General features: G+C 44.2%; 1 protein-coding gene across 3 annotated transcripts in view; it reads left to right on the top strand.

The window, feature by feature from the left end:
- Positions 1–26,155, top strand: part of ppp3cb (protein phosphatase 3, catalytic subunit, beta isozyme) — a 42,329-nt gene extending 16,174 nt beyond the window's left edge. For 2 of the 3 annotated variants that reach the window (XM_027017110.3, XM_027017111.3), the window contains exons 2-14: positions 1,914–2,114; positions 6,153–6,277; positions 6,428–6,539; positions 12,193–12,338; positions 12,585–12,724; positions 14,981–15,058; positions 17,538–17,632; positions 17,850–17,975; positions 18,422–18,499; positions 18,758–18,842; positions 19,046–19,143; positions 19,537–19,584; positions 23,923–26,155. In XM_027017110.3, the coding sequence (XP_026872911.1) occupies positions 1,914–2,114; positions 6,153–6,277; positions 6,428–6,539; positions 12,193–12,338; positions 12,585–12,724; positions 14,981–15,058; positions 17,538–17,632; positions 17,850–17,975; positions 18,422–18,499; positions 18,758–18,842; positions 19,046–19,143; positions 19,537–19,584; positions 23,923–24,101 (1,511 nt within the window). In that variant the 3' untranslated portion in view covers positions 24,102–26,155. The remainder of the gene's footprint in view (positions 1–1,913; positions 2,115–6,152; positions 6,278–6,427; positions 6,540–12,192; positions 12,339–12,584; positions 12,725–14,980; positions 15,059–17,537; positions 17,633–17,849; positions 17,976–18,421; positions 18,500–18,757; positions 18,843–19,045; positions 19,144–19,536; positions 19,585–23,922) is intronic. The other variant, XM_027017112.3, reaches the window with a different exon arrangement.
- Positions 26,156–27,016: the final 861 nt, after the last annotated feature.

The raw sequence follows: 27,016 nt of genomic DNA, 5'->3' as shown, positions 1-27,016 counted from the left end.
GGAAACACTTTGTATTTTGACAGCATCTCATGGCAACGTTTACTATGAGAACTCCGCTTACACTCATTGTCATACAGTGCTTGTTTGATGAGGTAGTGGTTGTTTTTTTAATGTGCACGAATCAGTACGTGTGTGTGTGTGTGTGTGTGTGTGTGTGTGTGTGTGTGTGTGTGTGTGTGTGTTACGATCAATGATGAGTTTCTCTGGCAGCATACCAGCCTTTGGCTGCTGTTGCCCCGGTAACACCTGTCACAGCTTCCTTTTCTTCTCACCTCCTTCTCCCTCTCTCCTTCACTTTTTCTCTCACTCTCACTCTTTTTTCTTTCTCTCCCTCTTCTCTGTGCCCTGGCTCTGTCGCTCTCCTTTCTTGTCTAGCTGCCTCCAGTTTTTGGTAGGTTGTAATATGCTGTAAATAGTGTGTGTTCAGCTGCAATGTATAAATAGGGGAGATTAGTGCAACCAAAACTGTTACTTTAAAAGAATAATTACTCAGGTAGAATTTAAAGTAGTAATTTAAAATAAAAGTAAGAACATATCTGGTAAAAGGTCTACGCAAGTAGTGAGTTATTTCATGGCATCTCATTTAAAAACACTGGGCAACAAAATATTTACTTTGCTTCACTTCGCTTTGACCCCCAAACTCTAATAGTTAGAGTCTACATTAATAATTATGCTGAATTTGAAATTTTTCAAAACATTTTATCAGAAATGTTTCTTAATTGACAGAGCAATTAAATTTTTTAATAAGCATATAGTATTTATTTGTAAATAAAGCCATTATTACACTAAGATATTCTGCGGTTTATTCACAGTGGGGGTATTCACATTGGGGTTTATTCTGGGTTTATTTACAGTCGGGTTTATTCACAGTGGGGTTTATTCTGGGGTTATTCACAGTGGGGTTTATTTACAGGGGTTTATTCAAAATGGGGTTTATTCTGGGGTAATTCACAGTGGGGTTTATTCTGGGGTTATGCACAGTGGGGTTTATTTACAGTGGGGTTTATTCACAGTGGGGTTTAATCTGGAGTTATTCACAGTGGGGTTTAGTCACAGTGGGGTTTATTTACAGTGTGGTTTATTCACAGTGGTATTTATTTACAGTGGGGTTTGATCTAGAGTTATTCACAGTGGTGTTTATTCACAGTGGGGTTTACTCACAGTGGGGTTTATTCTGGGGTTATTCACAGTGGAGTTTATTTCCACACTCATCTGGTAGCCTTAAAGAACAGGCTATATCTAGCTAGCTACTTTTCATCAATTTCATCATGTACCATTACACAGCGCTCCACATTTTGCCCAGTTTGATGTACATTATGTCTGTCAGTTTACCTCCTGTTATCTAGCTGGTTAACTTACAGAAGGTCATTCAGTGGTCATTTTTAGGAATGTCAGTGACTCAGTCAAAAAAGTCCTGGTCATGGAGTTGAACGAATTTGATTAAAATGATTTGACGAGGTTTGTACATCTGAACTTCACACACCTGCTGTGGCAGGATTTAGGTAAAGAATAGCCTTCTCCTGAATGATCTACTCCAGCATGCGAAAGAACAGATGACTAGAGGATCTCTCTCACAGACTTACAGAGGATGTTTCCAGAGTTCCTGCATTATTGTACTTTATTTATATGTGTTTAAATAAAAACGATTATTTACACCATTTCTGTTTCTTCATCGCCTCTTTCTCTTCCTCATTCTTACATCTGGACCATGCAGATGTCCTCAATCTATAATCAAACATAACATATTGAATTAATAATTTTTGTTGTGGGTTTTAACTAGCAGATATGGCCTAATAAATATTTTAAGACGATGTATGCCAGTGTGCCAATAGCTGCATTTTTTTTTACAGTGTTTCTCTCTCTCTCTCTCTCTCTCTCTCTCTCTCTCTCTCTCTCTCTCTCTTTCCGGGTAGCGGTCCCTTTCCCGCTGAGCCACAGACTGAGCATGCGGGAGGTGTTTGACTGTGAGGGCAAGCCCCGTGTGGACCTTCTGAAGGCCCACCTCACTAAGGAGGGCCGTGTGGAGGAGCCTGTGGCCCTGCGGATCATCAACGAGGGAGCTGCTATCCTCCGACAGGAGGAGACCATGCTGGACATCGAGGCCCCAGTTACAGGTCAGAGACACGGACATGTGGGCTACCTGGACGTTTTAATCTGCTTTACTGGATATAACACAGACCTGAGTCACCCTGGTGAAGGAGTATTTATCCGCACCATGCTAGCCATTATATCTGTATTTATGTGTTTTAAATTTTTTATTTATTCTTATTTCTTTTTAGTGTTATTTATTTTATTTTTTAATTGTGTTTTTTGGTTCTGTTTAAATATCACAACAACAAACAGTGGCATGCAAGGCAGGCAGCAATAGAGTTGCTCTTAAGTTGAACAAATTAGTTTATTTAAGGTCCATGAATGTAGGTAAAATCGTAACTGAAATGTTCAGATTCTGTGTTTTTTCATGTCAAAGAGAACAGCAGATACATGCACTGCAAGTGATACGTGATGTCATGTAAGAAAAGAAAACTGGTTCAGGAAGAAATCGGCACAAAGGAAACTGGTTCATGTATGTATTGGTAAGATATTTCATGTTGAGTGTGTACTAGAGAAGGGAGGGTAAGGAGGGGGGGTAGATGTCGCCGTGCCGATGACACAGGTGTAACAGAGTCATGAAAGAAGAAACAAAGCATCGCAGAAGAGGACGTGGCGCGGAAAGAACAGGAAACCAGAGAGAGGAAGAAAACGCACAATGATTGGGAGATCTGAAGAGTGAACACACTCATCTTTACTGATACTTGTCTATCGGTTGTTAAGAAATTTCTAATACAAGTTCTTGTCATGAAAGATGGAATGAGAGAAAGGGAGAAAAAAGGTGTTACCAATGGTTACACGTTGGCCCAGTATCTTTTCTCTGAGTCAGAGATTGTAGACAGATGCGACAGGGGCAGACAGGGAGAAACAGGGTCACAGGGCTACTGTGAAACGAGGCTTCTGGAGACTGAGACTGGCATTCGCCTACACTGTCAAAGACAGAATCATGTCCAGGACAAGATATTCCAGTGTGTGTTGATCTCACTGAAACAGAGAACTGAAAGTATCGTAAGGAAGACACAATCTTCTTCTGACTGAGAAGAACGTCACAGCTTGAGGGAAGCGTGGTAGGAACTGACAATATATTGATAAAATGGAATAGATTTCTTGTTTCAGGTACCTAATATAATTTACATAGTTAAAATACTATTTAGTGGTTAGTACTGTTGGGTTTGATTTGTGGCCTGGCCACTGTTTGTGAGGTGTCTGTACATTCTCTGTGTGTCTGAGGAGTCTGTATGTTCTCTGTGTGTCTGAGGAGTCTGTATGTTCTCTGTGTGTCTATGTGGAGTCTGTACGTTCTCTGTGTGCCTGTGAGGAGTCTGTACGTTCTCTGTGTGTCTGTGGAGTCTGTACGTTCTCACCGTGTGTCTGTGTGGAGTCTGTACGTTCTCACCGTGTGTCTGTGGGGAGTCTGTATGTTCTCTGTGTGTCTGTGGAGTCTGTACGTTCTCACCGTGTGTCTGTGTGGAGTCTGTACGTTCTCACCGTGTGTCTGTGTGGAGTCTGTATGTTCTCTGTGTGTCTGTGTGGAGTCTGTACATTCTCTGTGTGTCTGTGAGGAGTCTGTACGTTCGCACTGTGTGTCTGTGAGGAGTCTGTACATTCTCTGTGTGTCTGTGAGGAGTCTGTACATTCTCTGTGTGTCTGTGAGGAGTCTGTACATTCTCTCTGTGTCTGTGAGGAGTCTGTATGTTCTCTGTGTGTCTGTGAGGTTGATTGGTGTCTCTAAACTGGCCTTGTGTATGTGTGTGTGTGATTACTGTATGATTAACAGACTTGATTTGTGATAAGGACAGATTTAACACTGGCACTAACTATGTTCAGGCCAGTAAAGCTGCCATAACTAAACTAAAACGAACTGATTGGAAAATGTTTTTTTTAAATATTGAATATATACAGACATCAGAATAAGTGAAGAATAACATAACAGTGACAAAGACTCAAGCTTAGGATCTGCAAGAGAACAGGATTAGGCAGAATTTAATTGTTATAAAACAGATTTATGTCATTATTTCTGTTAATGAAAATATTCCTGTTTAGGTGAAGATGATAATGGATGTCCTCAGACATCGGTCTGATGTTTGAAATTATATACCAAAACATTTTTTTCATATAACGAGAATGTTCAGAATAGTCATTATGACATTATGAATTTCTTACCGACGGTACTGTATTGTCAGTGTGCCAGAAAAGGAATCAGCATATTAATTGTCAGATAGAAGAAGAATGTACATACGTTTTTGCCCTAACTGTTCCACTGTGGAGTAGAGGGGCATTAAACATTACAAGCAGGCACTTGCAGGCTTTGTTATAGAGACAAGCTGCTAATTGCCTGCCCTTTCAGACTGCATGATCTTTGACCCCTGACTCCACTGCCCTCTCAAAAAAACACGCTCCAGTTGCGCAGCTTGTCATTGGGGACACTCCGGTGAGATAACACTAGGAGTGTGTGGAAGTGGATGATGGGGAGGGCTGTGATATTGGGGGCTGGGAGCCTGCCCAGAGCCTTGGGTCCTCAAGAGGGCCTTCTGGGAATGTATTAAATATTAACTGAATATATTACTACAGTGGTTGCGCAAGTGGCGTGCACACACACACACACACGAGTCACCAATAATTATCAAGTGATAATTTGCTAAGGGGATTTACTAAGGGTTAATGGATATATCACAGTCATCATTAATTCCAGTCTTTGTTTTTACTTTTCTCCATCTCTAAAATGGAGTTCTGGCCATGTACCATGTTCCAGTAGGTCTTTTCCTAATAGCATAACTCCACACAGCCTGACTACAGAATCAAACATTTCATCGTGCTTCAAATAAACTGCTAAGCACCTAATTCTATTACAGATGGTGCAGCATGTCCACACTGTACCTACTCAACACTGTCCCTACTGTATCTAATCAACACACTGTCCACACTGTACCTACTCAACACATTGTCCACACTGTACCTACTCAACACTGTCCACACTGTATCTAATCAACACACTGTCCACACTGTACCTACTCAACACACTCTCCACACTGTACCTACTCAACACATTGTCCACACTGTACCTACTCAACACTGTCCCTACTGTATCTAATCAACACACTGTCCACACTGTACCTACTCAACACTGTCCCTACTGTATCTAATCAACACACTGTCCCCACTATACCTACTCAACACACTGTCCACCCTGTATCTAATCAACACACTGTCCCCACTGTACCTACTCAACACTGTCTCTACCATATCTACTCAACACACAGTCCCCACTGTACCTACTAAACACATTGTCCTTGCTATAATGGGCTTGAGTCAGGAGCTTCAAAGCTTTTTTGAAGGAAGGCATCAAACTACTCATTTGGTCAACTCATGGGATATGGGGACATGTGGGGTCATCTGAATACCTGATGGGAGATTCACTTACTACAGTGATGATTTGGTTTGTTATGTCCTGCCTAGAGGAAGAAATATATATGCATTATTCCACATACTTCAGTGTAATATTCCATATACTTCAAACAGTGTAGTATTCCATATATTTCAGTGTAATATTCCATATACTTTAAACAGTGTAGTATTCCATATACTTCAAACAGTGTAGTATTCCATATACTTCAGTGTAGAATTCCATATACTTCAAACAGTGTAGTATTCCATATACTTAAGTGTAGTATTCCATATACTTCAAACAATGTAGTATTCCATATACTTCAGTGTAGTATTCCATATACTTCAGTGTAATATTCCATATACTTCAAACAATGTAGTATTCCATATACTTCAAACAGTGTAGTATTCCATATACTTCAGATATACAGAGTGCTTTCCCTGTGCTAAGAGATGAATAGATATTTCTGTATGGTATTCAGTATAGTACTGTATAATCTGTATAATCTATATAATATACATGTGAGTACAACGTACATATCAGAAATATCCACTGGCAGTTTATTTCTAACATTATGACATAGCCACTGTCCTGATGTGTGTCTCTCTGTGTGTGTGTGTGTGTGTGTGTGTGTGTGTGTGTGTGTGTGTGTGTGTGTGTGTGTGTGTGTGTATTGCAGTGTGTGGAGATATCCACGGGCAGTTCTTTGACCTGATGAAGCTCTTTGAAGTTGGAGGGTCGCCAGCGACAACACGCTATCTCTTTCTGGGGGACTATGTGGACCGAGGTTACTTCAGTATTGAGGTGAGGGCACTAGGGTTTCCTTTGCCACTCACACTGCTTAGGTAGGTCTAGGTCTAGCAGAAATCCTTTTGAAATCAATGTGTTGATGAGCGAGCTCAGCTCTTTAGGTAATTTGTGTGACCTTTCGCCCTCTTTGTCTCTTTCTCTCAGTGTGTTTTGTATCTCTGGTCTCTCAAAATCCTCTACCCAAAGACATTATTTCTACTACGGGGAAACCATGAATGTAGACACCTGACTGAATATTTCACCTTCAAACAGGAATGTAAGTATGAAGCCACACAGTGGTCATGGGTTTCTTTCTTCTCTCATCCCTCCATCTCACAACTTGTTAACCCAGAGTGTATTCCTCTTAGTTCCACTTCCTGTTTATTCTGTTTTCCTCTCCACCCCTCAATCTCCCCATCCATTACACATCCATCCATCCATCCATCCATCCATCCATCCATCTATCCATCCATCCCTCTATCCATCCATGGTCTCTTCCTCCCTAGCACTCTGTTCTCTTCTCTCCTGTATTGATATCTCCTGAAATCTCTCCCGAGTGCTTCCCTCATCTCTTTATGTTCCTCCTCTTTTTTCTAGTTCGGTATTTTCTCCCAGAGCTGCTTTCCAGATCAGCCCCTCTCTAATAACAGACCGACAGACAGACAGAGGGAGGGAGGGTGGAAGGGGGGGATGGAGATAGAAAGAAAGAGCTAGAGAGAGAGAGTGATTAGCAGCAAATTAATTTGCTCGTTAATGATTGGCCAAGGGAGTCAACGACTGTGATTTCCCTGATGGGGACAGTAAGGAGTGGGTGCCCTCCTTTTCCATCTGCCAAGTATCAGAACACACACACACAAAGGCACACACTCACACACACTTTGTAGGACAAACTCATAGCCTAAAGAGGTCTGCCCCTTGTTAAAGAGACCGCCACACTGCAAGAGGGACAGTAGAGTCAGTGTACAAGGAAGATGAACTTTCCTAAGGAAACACCCTTAAACAACTTTAACAGCTCACCCACATACAGCATCACCCACACATAGCCATCAGCTGGGGGGGGGGAATAAATATATATATTTATATATGTGAATACAACGACCCCCTCCGGCCACCAGAGGGAGGCCTCGAGTCAAGCACACCACTAATCAGGCTTAAATAATAGGCCTATATAAGCCCAGTGACCCAGTCACTCAGTGCTGGGTGTTTGCCAAAGTTCTGAGCCAAGTTCCTAGACGGTAACATTGGGTCGGTGAGCCCTTGTGCTACACCTCATTTCTGCACTGCAAGGGTGTCTGCACTGTCTTTCTTCCAAGGCTCCTCCCTGTTTTCTGGTTTTGTTTGGGAAGTTTTAGTTTGGTTTTCCACCAGGGCCTCAGCGAGGAGCTTAAAGACGAACTGGTCCACCGTGATACTCCCGCCTCTCTCGACCACCTGATCAATCTGGTATTGCGTATTAACAATTGCGTATGGCAGAGGCATACGGCATATGGCAGAGGGGACCAGAGATCAGTCGAGTCTCTTGTGGAGCTCCGCGCACCCTTAGCCCTGTTCACGTGCCTGACAAAGCAGGGGGAGTCCGGATCCCAGCCAATGCAGCTCGGACACACCCGCCTTTCCTGGTATGAGCGCGACGCTCGGATGCGGGAAGGGAGGTGTCTGTACTGCGGAAGCTCAGGTCATCTCCACCCAGCTTGTCCTGAGTTCCAGGGAAAAGACAACGTCCGTCAGGGGAGGGAGGACCTCTGATGGACTCAACCAGTCCTCCCCGAGCTCAGGGGTTATTCCTCAGTTACACAATGGCTTGGGGAACATCTGAAACACGTCTCCAGGCATTTGTGGACTCTGGGGCAGCGGGCAACTTTCTCAAAGCTGGGTTGGCCAACAAGTTAGCCCTGCAGCTGGTCCCACTGGATGAACCCTTACCCATTGCTACCATCGATGGCCGGTCCCTTGAGCCAGGGGTTGTTAGTCATCAGACCCGTCCAGTTATGTTGCGAGTCGGCACACACACACCGAACACATAGTACTGTTAATTATCCATGCTCCTGGCTTGCAACTGATTTTGGGGTACCCCTGGCTTCAGTGACACAATCCTCAGGTAGACTGGTTGAGCCGGTCAGTGCTGTCTTGGGGTTTGACGTGTCAGACCTCCTGCCTTCAGCTACCCAAACCTTGGGGCTGGGGCTGGTCACAATCCCAATAGTCCGGACCTGTCTCAAGTGCCCCAGGAATACTGGGACCTTAGGGTGGCATTTAGCAAACAGACGGCCCAGCTATTGCCCCCCAACCAGCCATATGACATGGCCATAAACCTCCTCCCGGGCTCCAGTCCCCCTAGAGGCTGCTTATTCTTCCTTTCGGGGCCTGAACGTCAGGCAATGGCAGAATATATCCAGGAAGCCTTAGCCTTAGGATTCATCCGGCCATCTGCTTCCCCGGCTGGCGCGGGGTTTTTTTTTTTCAGGAAGAAAGACGGCGGGTTACGCCTCTGTATAGACTACCAGAGCCTTAATGACATCCTTATATACAGCCAAACGGTAGACGAATATGTCACCCATGTTAGGCGGGTCCTCCAGCTTCTGCTCGAGAACCACCTCTTCGTTAAGATGGAGAAGTCAGTGTTCCATGTCTGTACCATCTCCTTTTTGGGATTTGTCGTCTCCCACAATAACTTGTGCATGGACCCCGCCAAGGTGCTGGCTGTAGAGAACTGGCCTAGACCCACCTCGTGCATCTGGTCCAATGTTTCCTGGGCTTCACGAATTTTTACCACAGGTTTGTTAGGAACTTTAGAACAATTGCAGCTCCACTGATTGCATTGGCCAGGAAGGCGTCGGGTTGGTTCTGCTGGTCCACCAAAGCACAGCGGGCGTTTGAAGAACTGAAATGCCGTCTGGTCAAGGCTCCTATTCTTCAGCTCCCTGATGCTGAGCTTCCATTTATCGTCGATGTGGATGCTTCTGAGGTGGGCATTGGTGCAGTTCTGTTCCAATGGTCTGGAAGGGATAAAAGACTGCATCCCTGTGCCTACTTCTCTCAACATCTGTCCCCAGCAGAACGGAACTACGACGTGGGCAACCGCGAATTACTGGTGGTCAAGCTTGCGATCGAGGAGTGGAGGCACTGGCTGGAGGGGGCAAAACACCCCTTCCTGGTCTGGACAGACCACAAAAACCTGGCCTACCTACAGCAGGCCAAGCGACTTAATCCACACCAGGCCAGATGGGGACTGTTCTTTGCCCGGTTTGAATTTACCTTATCATACCGGCCGGGCACTAAGAACATTAAACCTGATGCCCTCTCCCGCTTGTGGGAATCCTTGCTGCCTTCTGCTCCACCCTCGATCGTTATCCCCAGGGCCTGCATCATAGCGCCAATCCAGTGGGGGGTTGAGAAGGCAGTACGTCAGGCTCTATGTACCTAAGGAGGTTAGAGCTCGGGTCCTCGAGTGGAGACATGCATCCCCCTTTTTAGCGCACCTAGGAGTCACACGGATGCTTGAGTTTCTCCATCAGCGGTTTTGGTGGCCACGCATGGAACCCGATGTCCGAACGTTTGTTAACTCCTGCCGCACCTGCGCTCAGTGCAAGGACCCCAGGACAAGGCCTGCTGGTCTGTTGCACCCACTGGCTGTCCCTTCGTGTGCTTGGTCTCATCTGTCGCTCAATTTTAACACGGGGCTGCCCCCATCAAGGGGCAACACTGTGATTTTGGTGGTCATCGACAGGTTCTCCAAAGCCGGCTGCTTCATTGCACTGCCAAAACTGCCATCTGCAAAGGAGACAGCTAAACTGGCACTTACCCAGGTTGCCTGTCTTCATGGGCTGCCTAGCGACATCATGTCAAACCGTGGGTCTTAATTTACTAGCCGGTTCTGGTGGGCCTTTTGTCCATTGTTGGGGGCAGAAGCCAGCTTTTCCTCCGGCTTCCGTCCCCAATCCATCAGCCAGACCGAGAGAGTTAACCAGGACTTGGAGCACACCCTCTGTCTGGCCTCTTCCTGCCCATCCTCTTGGTCTGAGCACCTATTATGGGCGGAGTTTGTCCACAACAACCTGTGGCACTCCACCATTCGAGTGCCAATTTGGGTATGCTTCGCTGATATTTCCCAACCAAGACGCTGACGTAGGTGTATGGTCTGCTGAGCAGACAGTCAGTTGCTGCCGCCTAGCCTGGCGAAGGGCACGCAGGGCTCTCTTATCTGCTGCCGCTGCTCAAAAGCATTACTCTGACAATAGACGGCGACCAGCGCTGACTTATCGGCCAGGACAGCGGGTTTGGCTATCGGCCAATGCCTCTGCGTGGTTATCCCCACAAACTCGCTCCTCGCTACATCGGGCCGTTCAAGGTCCTTCACTGCGTTAACCCTGTCTCTTATCACCTTGCCCTTCCCCCGTCGTTGAGAGTCCACCCCACTTTCCACGTGTCTCGCCTTAGGCCCGTATTGTGTTCGGTGGGCCCCTCCGCCGGGTCCTTGCATGGTGGATGGTGTGCCGGCATACACGGTTGAGTGTCTCCTGGATGTCCAGCGGGTTCGTGGTGGGGTCCAGTATTTTGTGCACTTGGAGGATACGGGCCCAAGGAGGGTCCTGGGTCCCCTCCTGTCACATCCTGGACTCTGAACTCATTCAGGCTTTTCGGGGGGATCGTGCTGCTGGCCTTGGGACATCAGGAGCCGCCCCTTACGGGTGGGTCCTGTAAGGGTCAGTGCCAGGCCGAGGCCTCCCTCTGGTGGCTGGAGGGAGGCCTCGAGTCAGGTACACCACTAATCAGGCTTAACGCCCAAAAGCTGGGCTAGGCCTATATAAGCCCAGTGACCCAGTCACTCAGTGCTGGGTCTTTGCCAAAGTTCTGAGCCAAGCTCCTAGCTGGTAACTTCGGGTATTGAGGTCGGTGAGCCCTCGTGCTACACCTCATTTCTGTGCTGTGAGGGTGTCTGTGTTTTTACACGTCCCCTCCCCTCTCCAGTTTGCCACCTCAAATCTGTCTCTCTTCCAAGGCTTCCCTTAGCCATTAAAGTTCCTCCCTGTTTTCTGGTTTTGTTTGGAAAGTTTTAGTTTGGTTTTCCCCACTGCATCGGGGCTGCCATTCTTCCCGTGGCATCCTTTGTTCTCCCTTTTTCCACGCTCGGTGTGGTGTTTAGTTTTTCCTCTCGTTTTGTCGTGCTCCATTCCTTTTAAGCGCGATATACGCGCAGGTCATTTTATGGCCGCCGCAGTCTAGCGGGAGTTTGTTTGCCTCGCAGCAAAGCGGCTGGGGTTCAACTGGTTTTACCTGTTCTTAAATCTAACTGTTTTCACATGGGCCCACCATTATCCATTATTAAAACACAGTAGCTCACCCAGTAGGCTGTTGGTGCCTTCACCTATCTGTCCTGGGTTTGAGGCCCATTATTTATATATATATATATATGGTCATAGAAACAGAGAATGCAGATGGATGAAAATGATCTTGTGTGTGTGTATGTTAGGGAGAGCATGTAATGCTGTGTTGCTGGATGATACAGTGGTGTGACTGAACAGATGGGGGAGATGTGGGATGGTGAAGTTGACACAGTACAGATTGTCTCTCCCGTACACACACACACGATCTCTCCTTCTCTAACTCGATTGACAGTGCTCTGCGAAAGTGTAAATGCATGCAGGATCCCTGTGTACAAATCAGACTCACGAGACAACATGAAGCCTCAGAACATGTCACAACATTTGTCTGAGTGAAAACTTTTCATCTTTGGTTTTCTGAGTTCTCTGCCCATCCCCCCTCCCTCCACCAGCCTTGTCTTTTCCTTCTCCCGATGTCCACTGTCTCTCCCGATGTCCACTGTCTCTCCCGATGTCCACTGTCTCTCCCGATGTCCACTGTCTCTCCCGATGTCCACTGTCTCTCCTACTCTCGTGCTCACTGTGCCTTCTCCTCTCACTTTCTCTAAGGTAAAATCAAATACTCGGAGCAGGTGTATGACGCGTGCATGGATGCATTTGACTGTCTGCCACTTGCTGCTCTGATGAATCAGCAGTTCCTCTGTGTGCACGGTGGCCTCTCGCCTGAGATACACACACTAGATGACATCAAGAAGGTAGAGATCCACACACACACACGCATGCACACACATGCACCTAAACACACGCACACATACATTCCTTTTAAAACATTCACATTAGTGTCCACATGTGCTTCTGAAGGTACTGTAGCCCTGTGGTTCCTGAAGAGGGCGATAACATATAGCTTTATAGGATTGTGTTCTCAGAGTCGTTCTTGGATGCCTCTACCCGTGCGAGCTCTCTGCTCCGTCCCTCAGTGCCTCTGTCCTTCTGTGTTCCAGCTGGACCGGTTTAAGGAGCCTCCAGCCTTTGGACCCATGTGTGATCTACTGTGGTCAGATCCTCTAGAGGACTTTGGCAATGAGAAGACCCAGGAATACTTCAGCCATAACACTGTTCGCGGCTGTTCCTACTTCTACAGGTGATGCACACTTGTGTGCTTCTTTGTGTGTGTGTGTGCACATGCTTGTGTGTGTGTGTGTGCGTGCGTGCATGTATGTGTATGTGTGTGTGTGTGTGTGTGTGAGTGTGTGCGTATGTGAGGGGATGCAGTCAAACAAGTGATAGAGAGTTATTGATAATTGAAAAATATTTTGCAAGTGCACGTATGAGACAGGGCGAGAGATAGTAGAGATAGGAAACAATTTGTGAAGACACAATATGGCATTTTTAGAGACACAATGTAGCATTTGTGAAACCAATTTTCATTTTATGAAATATATGGTAGATACCATATTATTTTTTTAAGTTGAAACCTTTAAAACTCAACCATCCAACTCCTTTGGAAGACAATGTAAATGTTTTTTTGTTCAGTTATATCTACATAGTAAAAACCTAAACTCTTAACATGTTTTATTAATGTTAGTAGCTGTTGTTTCCAGAATTAAAAGCTTGATGTGAAATTTCTGAAGCAAACATGGACCCAATCAATGTCATTATTGGTTTAGGAAATTTCATTAGGTGAAGAGGGTGTGTGAGGAGCTCTGTGCTCCAAGTGATCAGGTGTGGCATGAAAATGAGACCCTGCTGGTAACAGGAGTTATAAAACAGCCTAAACAAGTGGTCATTCTCAGCAAAAACACAGAATTCCCATGATCCCCCAGGACTCTGCGATCTGTAGTTACTATGACAACTGGCTACTACTGTCAGATCCAGATCTGCCAAGGGAGAGGTTAAGAGAGAGAAAGATAGAGAGAGAAAGATAAATAAATAAGGGCATTAGAGATGGAATGAGAAAGAGTGAAGAATATAAAGGAAAGGAGAAGATGGTTAGGAGAGAGAGATCTATTTCACACCACAGTAAATCAAAAGAGGGAGAGAGAGAAAGAGAAAGAGAGAGAGCGCGAGAGAGAGAGAGAGAGAGAGCCTGAGGCACTTGTGCTATAGCTAGCAATCTGACTGCTCTAATCTTATGAAATCTGCCAGAATCAATGAAACCTTACAAACTAGATAAAGATGTTTTCTGTGTGACTGTGATGAGCGAGTTATTTGGAATACATTTTGAATACATTATGAATACATTATGAATGCATTATGAATACATTATGAATACATTATTGTGCACAATACTACTGTGATTAGCTGTTTTATATGTTTTATATCTCTGACTTTTAAAAAATAATTCCATCACATGCTCCTGGCTGTGAAACCCCCCACCCCCAAAAAAGACTCTATTCTGGTCTGGGAAAAGACTAATTCCTCCTTATACTCAGGTTGCTAGGTGCTAAAATGTGTCAGTCATGGGATCTTCCTAGAAACTGGTCTCAACTTCCCAAAATACAGCGCAGTGTTAAGGGCGTAGGAAAACTCCCCAGAGAGATGTGGAATGATGTCAGTACAAGGACTATCCAGGTGTTTTGGAGCTTCTTTTGTTTTCTGCATTGATGAGCTGATTTAGGAGCTGCTAAAATACTCAAATTAATGTAAGTGTTGGATGGTATCTTTCACTTCATTATAACATTCAGTTCATTAGATAAAATTTGTACTTTTAAGTTCACTGTTCGTGTTGATAACCTGTTGATCTTCTGCTACAATGATCATTATCAATAATTAATTATTAAATTTGTTGTTATTATTATTATTATTATTATTATTAACATTTCATTATTAACAGTTCACAAACAAGCCTTAGTACTAGCAGTACATTTTATCTGAAAGTTAACCTTGGATAACTGGGCCTGTCAGACTCAATCAGATGTCATCTTTTACGTTCTGACCACACTGTGCTTTGGGGGGTTTCAATACCCAGGATGGATTTGAATTTTGTTGCAAAGGTGGTTCATGTCAAAAGAATGTGATGCCATCTCACAGCACTCATGCTGCCACCTTGTGGTTGTCAAAGAGCTGACAACAGGGAAAAACAGTAGGACAGTTTATGGGCAGTTGCCCACATGCCTAAATTTGTCACCATGACCCTCTAAATAAATGTCTTAATAGTGAAACCACTCTCTGTTTGAACATCTCAACCTTACATGATCACACTTCATGGACTGTCTGATAGACTGTTAAAGGCACCAGCCAGGCTGCATGTGAAACCTCAGAAACTCTCCCTCTCTTTCTCTTTCTCTTTCTCTCTCTTTCTCTTTCTCTTTCTCTCTCTTTCTCTTTCTCTCCATCTCTCCCTCCCTCTCTCTCTCCCTCCCTCCCCCCCCTCTCTCTCTCTCTCTCTCATCTACAGCTATCCTGCAGTATGTGAGTTTCTACAGACTAATAACCTCCTCTCAGTCATCAGAGCTCACGAGGCCCAGGATGCAGGGTAAGCGCATCACTGTTATATCCTTAACATTAAACCCCACATCACTGTTATATCCTTAACATTAAACCCCACATCACTGTTATATCCTTAACATTAAACCCCACATCACTGTTATATCCTTAACATTAAACCCCACATCACTGTTATATCCTTAACATTAAACCCCACATCACTGATATATCCTTAACATTAAACCCCACATCACTGTTATATCCTTAACATTAAACCCCACATTACTGTTATATCCTTAACATTAAACCCCACATCACTGATATATCCTTAACATTAAACCCCACATCACTGTTATATCCTTAACATTAAACCCCACATTACTGTTATATCCTTAACATTAAACCCCACATCACTGTTATATCCCTAACATTAAACCCCACATCACTGATATATCCTTAACATTAAACCCCACATCACTGTTATATCCTTAACATTAAACCCCACATCACTGATATATCCCTAAAATTAAACCCCACATTACTGTTATATCCTTAACATTAAACCCCACATTACTGTTATATCCTTAACATTAAACCCCACATCACTGTTATATCCCTAACATTAAACCCCACATCACTGTTATATCCTTAACATTAAACCCAACATCACTGTTATATCCTTAACATTAAACCCCACATCACTGTTATATCCTTAACATTAAACCCCACATCACTGATATATCCCTAAAATTAAACCCCACATTACTGTTATATCCCTAACATTAAACCCCACATTACTGTTATATCCCTAACATTAAACCCCACATCACTGTTATATCCCTAACATTAAACCCCACATCACTGTTATATCCTTAACATTAAACCCCACATCACTGATATATCCCTAACATTAAACCCCACATTACTGTTATATCCCTTACATTAAACCCCACATCACTGATATATCCCTAACATTAAACCTCACATCACTGATATATCCCTAACATTAAACCCCACATTACTGTTATATCCCTTACATTAAACCCCACATTATTGTGATGGAGGTGTGAGGCAGGATGAACAACAGTGCACATTAATGCACACGCACGCACACACGCGCACACACGCACACACGCACACATACACGTACACACACACACACACACACAAAAAGCTCAATGATCGATATAAAGAACTGGAAACAGGTGGAATAAGTACGAGGCCCGCGTGTGACGAGGGTGGGACTAACTGGACACGTGGCTGGAGTTAGGCCAGGGAGAAGGACAACAGAGAGCACATGGGGGCGGAGCCATGGAGAAGGACAACAGAGAGCACAATGGGGGCGGAGCCATGGAGAAGGACAACAGAGCACAATGGGGGCGGAGCCATGGAGAAGGACAACAGAGAGCACAATGGGGCGGAGCCATGGAGAAGGACAACAGAGAGCACATGGGGGCGGAGCCATGGAGAAGGACAACAGAGCACAATGGGGCGGAGCCATGGAGAAGGACAACAGAGAGCACAATGGGGGCGGAGCCATGAAGAAGGACAACAGAGAGCACATAGCACTTGGCGGCAGAGCCAAGAGCACATGGCTACGAACACAAAGAAAGGACAACATAGGAGACTGACATTGACAACAGGGGCACCACTACAAAACCCACATGACTGTAATATCTTACCATGATTTGCCCAGCATTAGACCACAAATCACTGTAAAGGTCTGTTCTGTGCTCAGCTCTGTTCTGTGCTCAGGTCTGTTCTGTGCTCAGGTCTGTTCTGTGCTTAGGTCTGTTGTGCAGTCATGTCTGTTGTGTGGTCAGGTCTGTTGTGCGGTCATGTCTGTTGTGTGGTCAGGTCTATGTATCGGGTAGTTAGCAAATGCAGTTATGAATGCTGTAAATGGCTTTTATTTAGCAAGACGTTTAGAAGGATGACTGTCATCCCCGCACCACGGAAGAAAAAAAAGTTTGAAATTTCTCCAGCACTCCTGAAAATGTCCCCATCACTTCTGAAAATGTCCCAAGTACATCTGCAGCTGACTAATACTGAAGCACTGTGGTTGGGATGACCTTGTGGTTGGGTGGAGACAGAACAGAAAACCGCCTTTTACCTCCTTCTCCGTACGTAATTCACATAAGGACACATCATTCTGGGCCAATATTTACAAATGAATCAGCAAGCTAGAGAGTAAACAAGAAATTGCCCACAAACCAAGCAGTGACAGCTCTTTCTAACCTTCAGTTCTTGTTTCTCACTCAGATAGAATAAGATCAGTTTGATTTGGCAGCCAATGGTGTCGTCCATGGCCTTTTTCTCAGTAGAAGGTGGTGAGAACCTGGCTCAGGATGGATGTGGCCATCACAGACTCTCCTTAATGCACGACAGCAAGGTGGTGGAGCAGTTACGCTACAGCCAAACTGCAAAATGCCACATCAGCACCCGCCGGCGTCGTGCACGTTCCTGCGTGTGTCTCAGGACGTTCCTGTGTGTCTTATCCTCACTCACATGTACCTCTGTCCCTGCAGCTACCGCATGTACAGAAAGAGCCAGACGACGGGATTCCCCTCACTCATCACCATATTCTCCGCGCCCAATTACCTGGACGTTTACAATAACAAAGGTCGGGGTCTTGTAAACACACACGCACGCACGAACACTTTGTAAGACACTTTCTCTGGTGTTATATTACGGCTTCATATTATGGCCAAACGTACCATTGTAACAAATACACACATCTGCTCGTTTACTATGGGCCTGACATAAGCTCTTGTAAACTGAGGACTCACTTGTGTGTGTGGGCCTGTGTGTAAATCTAACTGTCTTTTTTTTTTTTGCAGCTGCTGTGTTAAAATATGAGAACAACGTGATGAACATTCGCCAGTTTAACTGCTCGCCGCACCCCTACTGGTTGCCAAACTTCATGGACGTCTTCACCTGGTCTCTGCCCTTCGTAGGAGAGAAAGGTGTGATGCCTGTCATGTTGTGCAGAGTCTCAGAATGTCTTCAAAAAAAGAACAAACCAAAACGTCCAGCTCTGTCTGGGACTTTCCTGTCCCTAAGAACTGGTCTGAAATCTGGGAAGCATTCAAAATGAAAATGCTCTTTAGAAACATTTTAGAATGATCCTCTATTGTAATGATTTAGCTGAATACATTTTTAGTGCAGTTTAAAGGGGCATTTTGGTGCTTTAGTGTAAACATCAACAACATCTGCATGTGAGTCCGTGTGCGTCCATGTGAATCTGTGTGCTATAACACGTTCATCAGTGCGTGGGCCTGGAGAGCTAGGGAGCAGACTGCTTCTTCCCCAGGCCCCCACTCCAGGTTTTCAATAAAGCTACTTAGTGCTGTACATACTCTGAGTAAGATGATTTTGCCCTAAAGCCTCTGACCTTTTGACCTCTCTACAGTGACAGAAATGCTGGTAAACGTCCTCAGCATCTGCTCGGATGACGAACTCATGAACGATGGCGACGAGATCTTTGATGGTGAGGACAGACGTGGTATTTTACGATAATTGAAATAAGATTATCCTGAAGTTAGCATTAAAATCTCTCTTTAGTGAGGTAAAATAAATGAAGAGGATTTGGGACACATAGATGAAGTCTTATTGCACACGGTAAGAGAGTAGTGGCAGGAAAATTAAATGCAATTTATAGAACGGAAGCAGTCTGAGAGTAGCTGTGTTCCTTGAAAGAGTTAGTTGGCCAAGTCGGAAAGCTAACTGTGTGTGTGTGTTCTCTCAGCTAATGCAGCAGCGGCTCGTAAAGAGGTGATACGAAACAAAATTCGTGCCATTGGCAAAATGGCTAAAATGTTCTCAGTATTACGGTAAGTACAGGAAGAGCTATGCAGATTTGTGTGTGTGTGTGTGTGTGTGTGTGTGTGTGTGTGGGTTACGTGAGAATTCATAACTGTGAATAGAGATAGTTGAATGTGTATATATGTTATGCTGTACACAGAGTGAGTAGAAGGTGTGCTTGTGTGTGTTTGTCTATGCACGGGTGTGTGTGTGTGGTTCATTGCTCCCACAGTGAGGAGAGTGAGAATGTGTTGACTCTGAAGGGGCTGACCCCCACAGGCATGCTGCCCAGTGGAGTGTTGTCTGGAGGAAAACAGACCTTACAGAGTGGTAAGCAGCAAAGCCTCCACTTTCACTTTGAATGTCTCTCTCTCTCTCTCTCTCTCTCAATCTCTCTCTATCTCTCCATCTCTCACTTTCAGTTTGACTGCTCTTTACATTCATGTAGTTGTTAGCCTATCTCAACATCTCTGCCATACCTGTGCGTGCACCCACACACACACACACACACACACACACACACACACACACACACACAGACCTACTAATCAGCTAGCGGTGCCACTAACGCTAACTGCTGACTGCCTGGCCTTGTCAGCGGACTGGTGGCGGGTCGTGCTATGCGCATGGCTGCCATAGTAACGCTCCTCCCACCCCTCCTTTCTTTGTCTCCCCGTCTGTCTCTACGTCTGTCTGTCTGTCTGTCTGTCTGTGCTTTCTCAGCTACCATCGAGGCCATTGAAGCCATCGAGTCAGTTGAGGACGGAGAAGGTAATCACCAGCCTCCCTCTCTCCTTCTCTCTGCTCCCTCTCTCCCTCCCTCCCTCTCTCTATCTCTCTCTTTCTCTCTTTCTTGCTGTGCTGCTCATAGCCGCTGCCTGTCTGCGCTAGCCGTCTAGCTGGTGTGTGCAAGCTAATGGGGTCTGCGGTGACTATGAGTGGTGAGGGCCTGAGTCATCTAATGTTATCACCCTCACTATCAGTCATAGACTGGATGGGTCACACACTCAAATGCACATTCGCACACTTACACGCTCACTCATACGCTCACTCACACCCACACGCTCACTCATACACTTACACGCTCACGCACACACTCACTCGCACACTCACTCATATATACTCATATATACGTGTAGAACTTAAAGGGAGAGAAGGAGCATATAGTGGTGAGGTTGTAGACTGCTGCAAACTGAATAGCCTCAATCACCTTCCCGTTTCCAGGTGTGTAGTGGGACCTACGGTGGCTGTCAGGGGTCATGCTGCTTCCAGAATCATATTATTATCTACCACCACGCTGAGTAGCAATAATACGTCACGTGGTGGGGTTACATTACACAGATATTTAGAAAGTGTAATATAGTTATTTAGTCTGTAAAACTATAAGTTATAGCTTCCATGTAAGTTAGTGAATATTAGTGTTACTTTTACCATGTTGTTGTAATGTTTTATTGCTAATTACTGCCAGCTGCTTTGCATATACTAATTACAACATTAGTCAAGTAATTGTGAAGCGCAAGTTTATTAGAGGTATTTAATCTGATTGTGAGATAGTGGACATATTTTTTTCTCCATTTCTAGAGTCGAAAACAGGTTAGACTACCCAGAAATGTTACAGAGGTTGGAGACAGATATTATAGATGAAAATAAATGAATGGAGAGAAAGAAAGTGTGTGACTGGAACTGAAATCAAGTGACAGAACTAACATGGAATCAAAACATTGGAGACCTCCAGAGCAGTTTTGGTTTAAAATTACACTTAGATTGGTCAGATAATCATAGTAATATCACAGGGGTTTCTGTTCCAAATACCAGAGATAGCTGAAATTCTAGGTTTGGTGCTTAAATGTAAAAGTGGAATTCCAGAAGTAAATTGATATTTGGCACAGGAAAAAGGTGACTTCAGGATTCCCACAGGTCTATTTCAGTCAGGGGGATTTGAACAATTTTTGGGACATACATCTCTGCCCTGTTTTCATCAGAATACACCAGACACAATCAGACCTGATCAAAACGTACAGAGTCTCTTAACGAAGCTCAGAGCAGCACATTTGGGGAGCTCTGAAGGGCTGCTAACACTCCTCGTGTTACTAACGGAAAGGGTCACTTGTGGTGCTTCCCTTAAGGGTTAGAGAAGGGAAAAAATGGAAGTGTGGGAATTATCAGCTTCCTCTCCACCTCCTCTTCCTCTTCCTGGGACGAGTAGCATTTTAGTTTCCATATACGTATCTAAATGTTTCCCACATTCACCATATCACATGAGTGATTGTTATAGTTGATTTTTCCACACACTTTTTTTTGTTGTATATTCCATTTTTTAATTTTTCCACCCAATTTAGTCTTATCCAGTTCCCACCCATCAGGTAAGTCTCCCTTATCACACAGCAGCAGCCAATCAGGGAAGGTGAGGGAGGTCACACGCTTCCTCCAAGGCACATGCAGCAAATCACCACATCTCTTCAAGCTGCGGCTCATGAAACATCAAGGGGTGGAGTAACACACTCAGTATCACACTCAGCTTTCTGATCCTGAGCTCACAGACACCCGGGATTGGCCAGTGTCACTGTGATAGACAGGGCAGAGCGAGTGAGTCACGCTTCCCTCCCTGATGTTGTCATCATCAGGGATCAAACTCACAGACTCCCAATGACAGGCAAACACTTTTCTGTCATACTAGCCAGGAATCTCAGTGCCCGTTTAAGAAAGGTGCCTTGTTTTTCTGTTCATTACAGGTGACAATGTTCAATACAGCTGTGTGGTCAGTAAATTCAGTGAAATGTCAGGAAACATGACATTTGACTTAGAGTGGGAATCCTGTTACTTGTGTTGGTAACTTTGCCCGTGGCCATGTTCTAGCTAAAGCTATCAAACAACAAATTATAATTAGAATGATGCACTAAATTACCTGTCCAGCAGAAAACAGGAGACTTCACCTGCACTCTGAAGTAATTTGTCCCTCTGGGAAAGGCCACACCAGTGTTTCTCCTTCTGGGAAAGGCCACACCAGTGTTTTTCCTTGTTTTCCAATGTCACCTGTCCCAATTTTGTTTTGCTTCGTCATGTTTTCGCTGCTGTAGAAACACGGTGACCTCGGTTGGGACAGCACCTGCTCCCTGTGTAGATATAAAGGGCTCATTCTGAACGAACAAAATTAAAAAGATGCATCGTTACAGGTGATCACACACTTAGTAAAACATGGTTTTATACACCATGTTCCATTTCTGCTAATAATCCCCAAATCTTACACACTTCACTTTAGGCACCTACTGTTTTGAAAATAAACTGCTTTCACATCCAGTTTAGGTGTGTGTAGGTATGTATGAGTGCAGATGTGTAGGTGTGTAAGTGTGTGTGTGTGTGTGTGTGTGTATTAAGTGGATTGTACATAAGAGAATGAAGTTGTGAATGAATGCATGATGTGAGTGTGAAATTATCTGTGTGTGTGTGTTTGTGTTTTTGTGCGTGTGTGTGAGTATTTTAGTGTCTGTGTTTGTGTGTGTGTGTGTTTGTGTTTGTGTGAGTGTGTGTATTTTAGTGTCTGCGTGTGTTTGTGTTTGCGTGTGGATGTGTTTGTGTGCGTTCGTGTGTGTGTATGTGTGTGTGTGTGTGTGTGTGTGTTTGTGTTTGTGTGCGTGTGTGTATTTTAGTGTCTGCGTGTGTTTGTGTTTGCGTGTGGATGTGTTTGTGTGCGTTCGTGTGTGTGTATGTGTGTGTGTGTGTGTGTGTGTGTGCAAATATGTGCAGTTCTCATTACATGATTTAGCAGAACCTGTCGTGTACTAATGTTTTGATTCCATGTTAGTTCTGTCACTTCTTGATTTCAGTTCCAGTCACACACTTTATTTCTTTCTTTCTCTACATTCATTTATTTTCATCTATAATATCTGTCTATAAATCCTTTTAGTTTTCACACAGTAAAAAACAAACACCTGGTTTGAATGAACTCAGCAATAAAGGTCTCTGGTGAAGATTTCTGATGGAATTTGCTGCCATTTTTCTTCAGTAGACAGCTGCATCACTATCTTAACCATATACAGTTGCCATCTTTGCATATATACATAACATGATATAACAACAAGAAGAGCTATAGTGAGAAATGACCATTATTCATGTACATTTAATATTTGCACCTGGTTTGTGATCATAATGATATATAAACATAATGTCCTGGCAAAATCTGAACTTATGTGCCTTTAAATTTCATTGTAATGCAGACATGCTTAGCTTCATATTATCTGAACACTAATGATGTTCAGAAATAATGACTGTGTTATTGACATATAATAGAGTTTGTTTAAAGGTGTGGAGGGTGGGAGTGTGTGTGTGTGTGTGCAAATACAAATTGGAAAGGCAGTAGCTTGCTAGTGTGTGGGAGGCAGGATCTTTTGACACGCTGGGTGGTGTTGAGGGTGGTGTTATTGGTGATGCTGAGGGTGGTGTTGAGGGTGGTTCTGAAGGTGTTGTTAATAGTGGTGCTAAAGGGTGGTGTTTAGAGTGGTGTTGAGGGTGGTGTTAATGGTAGTTTTAATGGTGGTGTTGAGGGTGGTGCTGAGGGTGTTAATGGTGGTAAACGCCAGGCGGTGTCATGTAACAGTTCCAGTCTTGACCTCTTATGACCTCCTAGTGCTTGGTGATGCCACTGTGTGGGACACTAAGTCAGGAATCTAAAGTGACCGTGGTAAAGTTCAGAGCAGCACTAGAAAAACATTGTGTTGATAATTGGGACAACAAAAAATTTGGTTGGTCCCTTTACCTGCGTCACTCCATGTATGTGTGTGTGAGTGTGTGTGCGCGCTTGTGCTTGTGTGTGTGTGTGTGTGAGTGTGTGTGTGTGTGTGTGTGTGTGTGTGTGTGTGTGTGTGTGTGCGTGTGCTTGTGTGTGTGTATTTGTGTTTTATGTGCAAGTTATTCTGTTTGTGAAAATTTGTAGCGTTGTTTATAGTTTATAGCTATCCTATAGCTATAGGAAACAGTTAATGTCAGTTTATATGTTTTGCCGAGTTAATCATATTAGGTTTTAACTTAGTTTTTCTGTTTGTGTGTCTCTCTCTTGTACCCCTTTGTTTTGTCTCTCTTCCCATTTCCCTCTGTTTCTCTTTCTCTATCTAGCCATCCGTGGCTTTTCCCCACAGCATAAAATCACTAGTTTTGAGGAAGCCAAGGGTCTGGACCGCATTAACGAGCGCATGCCCCCGCGACGCGATGTCATGAACACCGTGGGCCTCTCCATGGGCCGCATGAACATGGCCGAGTCCAACGGCACCGACGACAACAGCAATATCCAGTGACTCGTCCTCCACTCCGCCCCCTGCCCCTCCCCCTGGCCTCTGTGCTCACGCCCTGACACTCCCCTTGTTCCTCCGCTCACTCTGCCACCGCTCCCGCGCTTTCCATCACTCTCTTTTCGCTCTGTGCCCGGCTGCAGGGTGTGACGTGGACAGCCCGCTTAGCATGCCGTAGGGCAGCGGGAGCAGGACGCAGGATGCGGGATGCAGGATAGTCACTTCAGTCGCCATCCGGAGGGAAAAGGCAAAATACAATTAATAGTGGGAGGATGTCCTGTGTGTGTGTGTGTGTGTGTGTGTGTGTGTGTGTGTGTGTGTGTGTGTGTGATGATGATGATGATGTGTAGGAGAAGGAGAATGGGAGAGAAGGGAAAGAGATGAAGAACAGAGAGAAAAGAGTGTGTGTGGGTTGCATAATGACATCTTAACTACAAACTGATAATAGGATGGTGGTGTACTATTCTCCTGGATGATTAGGATTGTTTGTTTGTGTGTGTGTGTGTGTGTGTGTGTGTGTGTGTGTGTGTGTGTGTGTGTGTGTGCACACGTGGGTGGATGAGTCAGTAATTACTTGGTAAGGAAGTAGGTTTTATCACTGAAAGACGATTCCTCTTTCTTTGCCTGCCATGGTCCAACAGACCCTGTGCTGTTCATTCACTGTCAGAAGAGTGTGTGCATATGTGCGTATGTGTATCTGCGGGTGTGTGTGTGTGTGTGTGCGCGTATGTGTGCGGGTGTTGGTGTGGGTGTTGGTGTGGATTTGTGTGTCTGTGGGTGTGTGTGTGTATGCGGGTGTGTGTGTGGGTGTGTGTGTGTGCAGGTGTGTGTGTGTGTGCGGGTGTGTGTGGGTGTGCGGGTGTGTGTGTGACTTGCAAGTGTTTTCTTTCAGTCCCTTGCTCTTCTACCACATTTTGCTACTAGTATTTAACAGATTATTAGTATCAAGTACTACTGACTAAACACGGGGACTTGACATAAAGACTTTGGGGTATGTTGACAAACGTGTGTTTTCTTGCTGGTTACGCCCCTTCTCCCACCTTCAGTTGCGTGCTCTTGTATACTCCGCTGTGGTAACGTCTCGCAGAGGCTGATGTAGGCACTCTAGCACTCTTGGAACTGCCTTCCTCCCCAGACTCGTACCCACCCGCTGGATTCCCGCTGGGGCGCCATGTGTTCCTTTACTGTTAACTTTAACCTGCTTCAGCTGAGGAAGACTGGTTAAGGGGGCCGTATGTCCTAGGGCTTGTGGGGATTGTGAAAGTTCACGTGGTGAAGGTTTTGTTTGTTTTTTGGTTTTTTTTGTTTGTTTTTTTAATTAATTAATTTATTAATTTATTTATTTTGTGGAAATGTACTGTAAGGTCTCAATCAGGTCCTGTCCTGTCCAGCTGCAAAAGACTGAACTGAGATCCAGCTACTCCTAACATGTGGGATCTTGATTTGTATATAAACCGTATATAAATATTTTTAAGGGATGATCATCACTTATTTATGTTTGTAATTTTTTTCTATTTAAGCTCATATTATTTATTTATTTGTGTATTTATTCACTAGCTTGTTTTTATTTGTTTGTTGTTGCTGTAAATTTCAGTTAAGCTCCTGTAAGGATTAAAAATTTTATTTTATTATTACGATTATAATTTTTTTTGTTGATGTACAGACGTTGTTGAGTGAGAATGATAATCTAATCTGTTTGGTAAGATGTGGGCAGACTAAGCATGACTGCATGGTTAACTCCAGCTGTACTACAAACAGGCACTGATCGTGTCCACCTTTTTAAGGACAAATATATTCTTATCTTTATTCTCCACAATATTCTTATTTATTATAAATACGCTTTCTGCTGGTTTCTTCCACTCTACCTGATCCTTGTTTGGTCGCTCATTGTGGTTTACTTTAACGAAAACTGAAGCATTTCATGAGTTATTTGTGATTCTCTCGTACTTTTCTCTGAAACTGAGTTTTGGCACTATGACTTCCTGATCTCTAGACAGTGTAAGCATGCCACATGGACAAAGCTCTTTTTTTACTCTTGAATAAAATATGCATGAACCTTTTCCATTTGAGTTGATGCAAACTGTATGGGTACCTTAAATGTACACGCACATTAATATATGACTGAACACATTAATATATGACTGAACACAAAAGGTGACACATCTTTTTATTATTTTTATTTTTAGAGTTGCATTACTCAACACCACATATTGTCTCAGTCTCAGGTGAATGTCTTGACTTGGCAGAATATCAGATATATATATAAAAAACTAGCAGAAATCATAGAAGAAGTTGGCGTGACCATAGTGGTGCTGCTGGTGGGGACATTTCCTGAGTAGTTTCTGCCTTTTATCCATTAATCACACATTAAGTTCCACACTAAATGTGCTGTAGCTTTTCTGGATCAGCAGAGAGAAGAAGGGGCTCATAGGTTTAGCTCCAGTTCCCAGGAAGCATATGTATTTACATTTACATTTTACCCCACACTTTTGTCCTCAAAGCAACTTACAATTCTGACTGAACACAACTCGAGTAATTGAGGCTTAAGGGTCTTGCTCAGGGGCCCAACAGTGGCAACCTAGCAGTGGTGGGGCTTGTGATGGGGCTTGAACCTTCTGATTACTAGTCTAGTACCATAACCACTGAGCTACCACTGCCCATGTGTACTGTTATACTGATGAATATGTAAACCACTCTGGATAGGCAAGTCTGCCAAATGCTGTAAATGAAAACCTCCCCCACTCGTTTCATTCATTCACCAAAGATACGGCCATTAATCTGGGTCTTCTTTTAATGACTGCATTAACATTCTTCTTTGAATGATGACATCTATAGGGTATAATGACATTTCCATACTGCAAGCAGAAATTGTGATAGAACTATTTTATGACTTAAATGCACCCAAATGCACCAAGAACAGG

Source organism: Electrophorus electricus, chromosome 4 (genome assembly GCF_041902795.1).
Source record: "Electrophorus electricus isolate QZ-2024a chromosome 4, ASM4190279v1, whole genome shotgun sequence".
NCBI lineage: Eukaryota > Metazoa > Chordata > Actinopteri > Gymnotiformes > Gymnotidae > Electrophorus > Electrophorus electricus.
The sequence above is the reverse complement of the archived record's forward strand: the minus strand, read 5'-3'. Positions and strand labels throughout refer to the sequence as shown.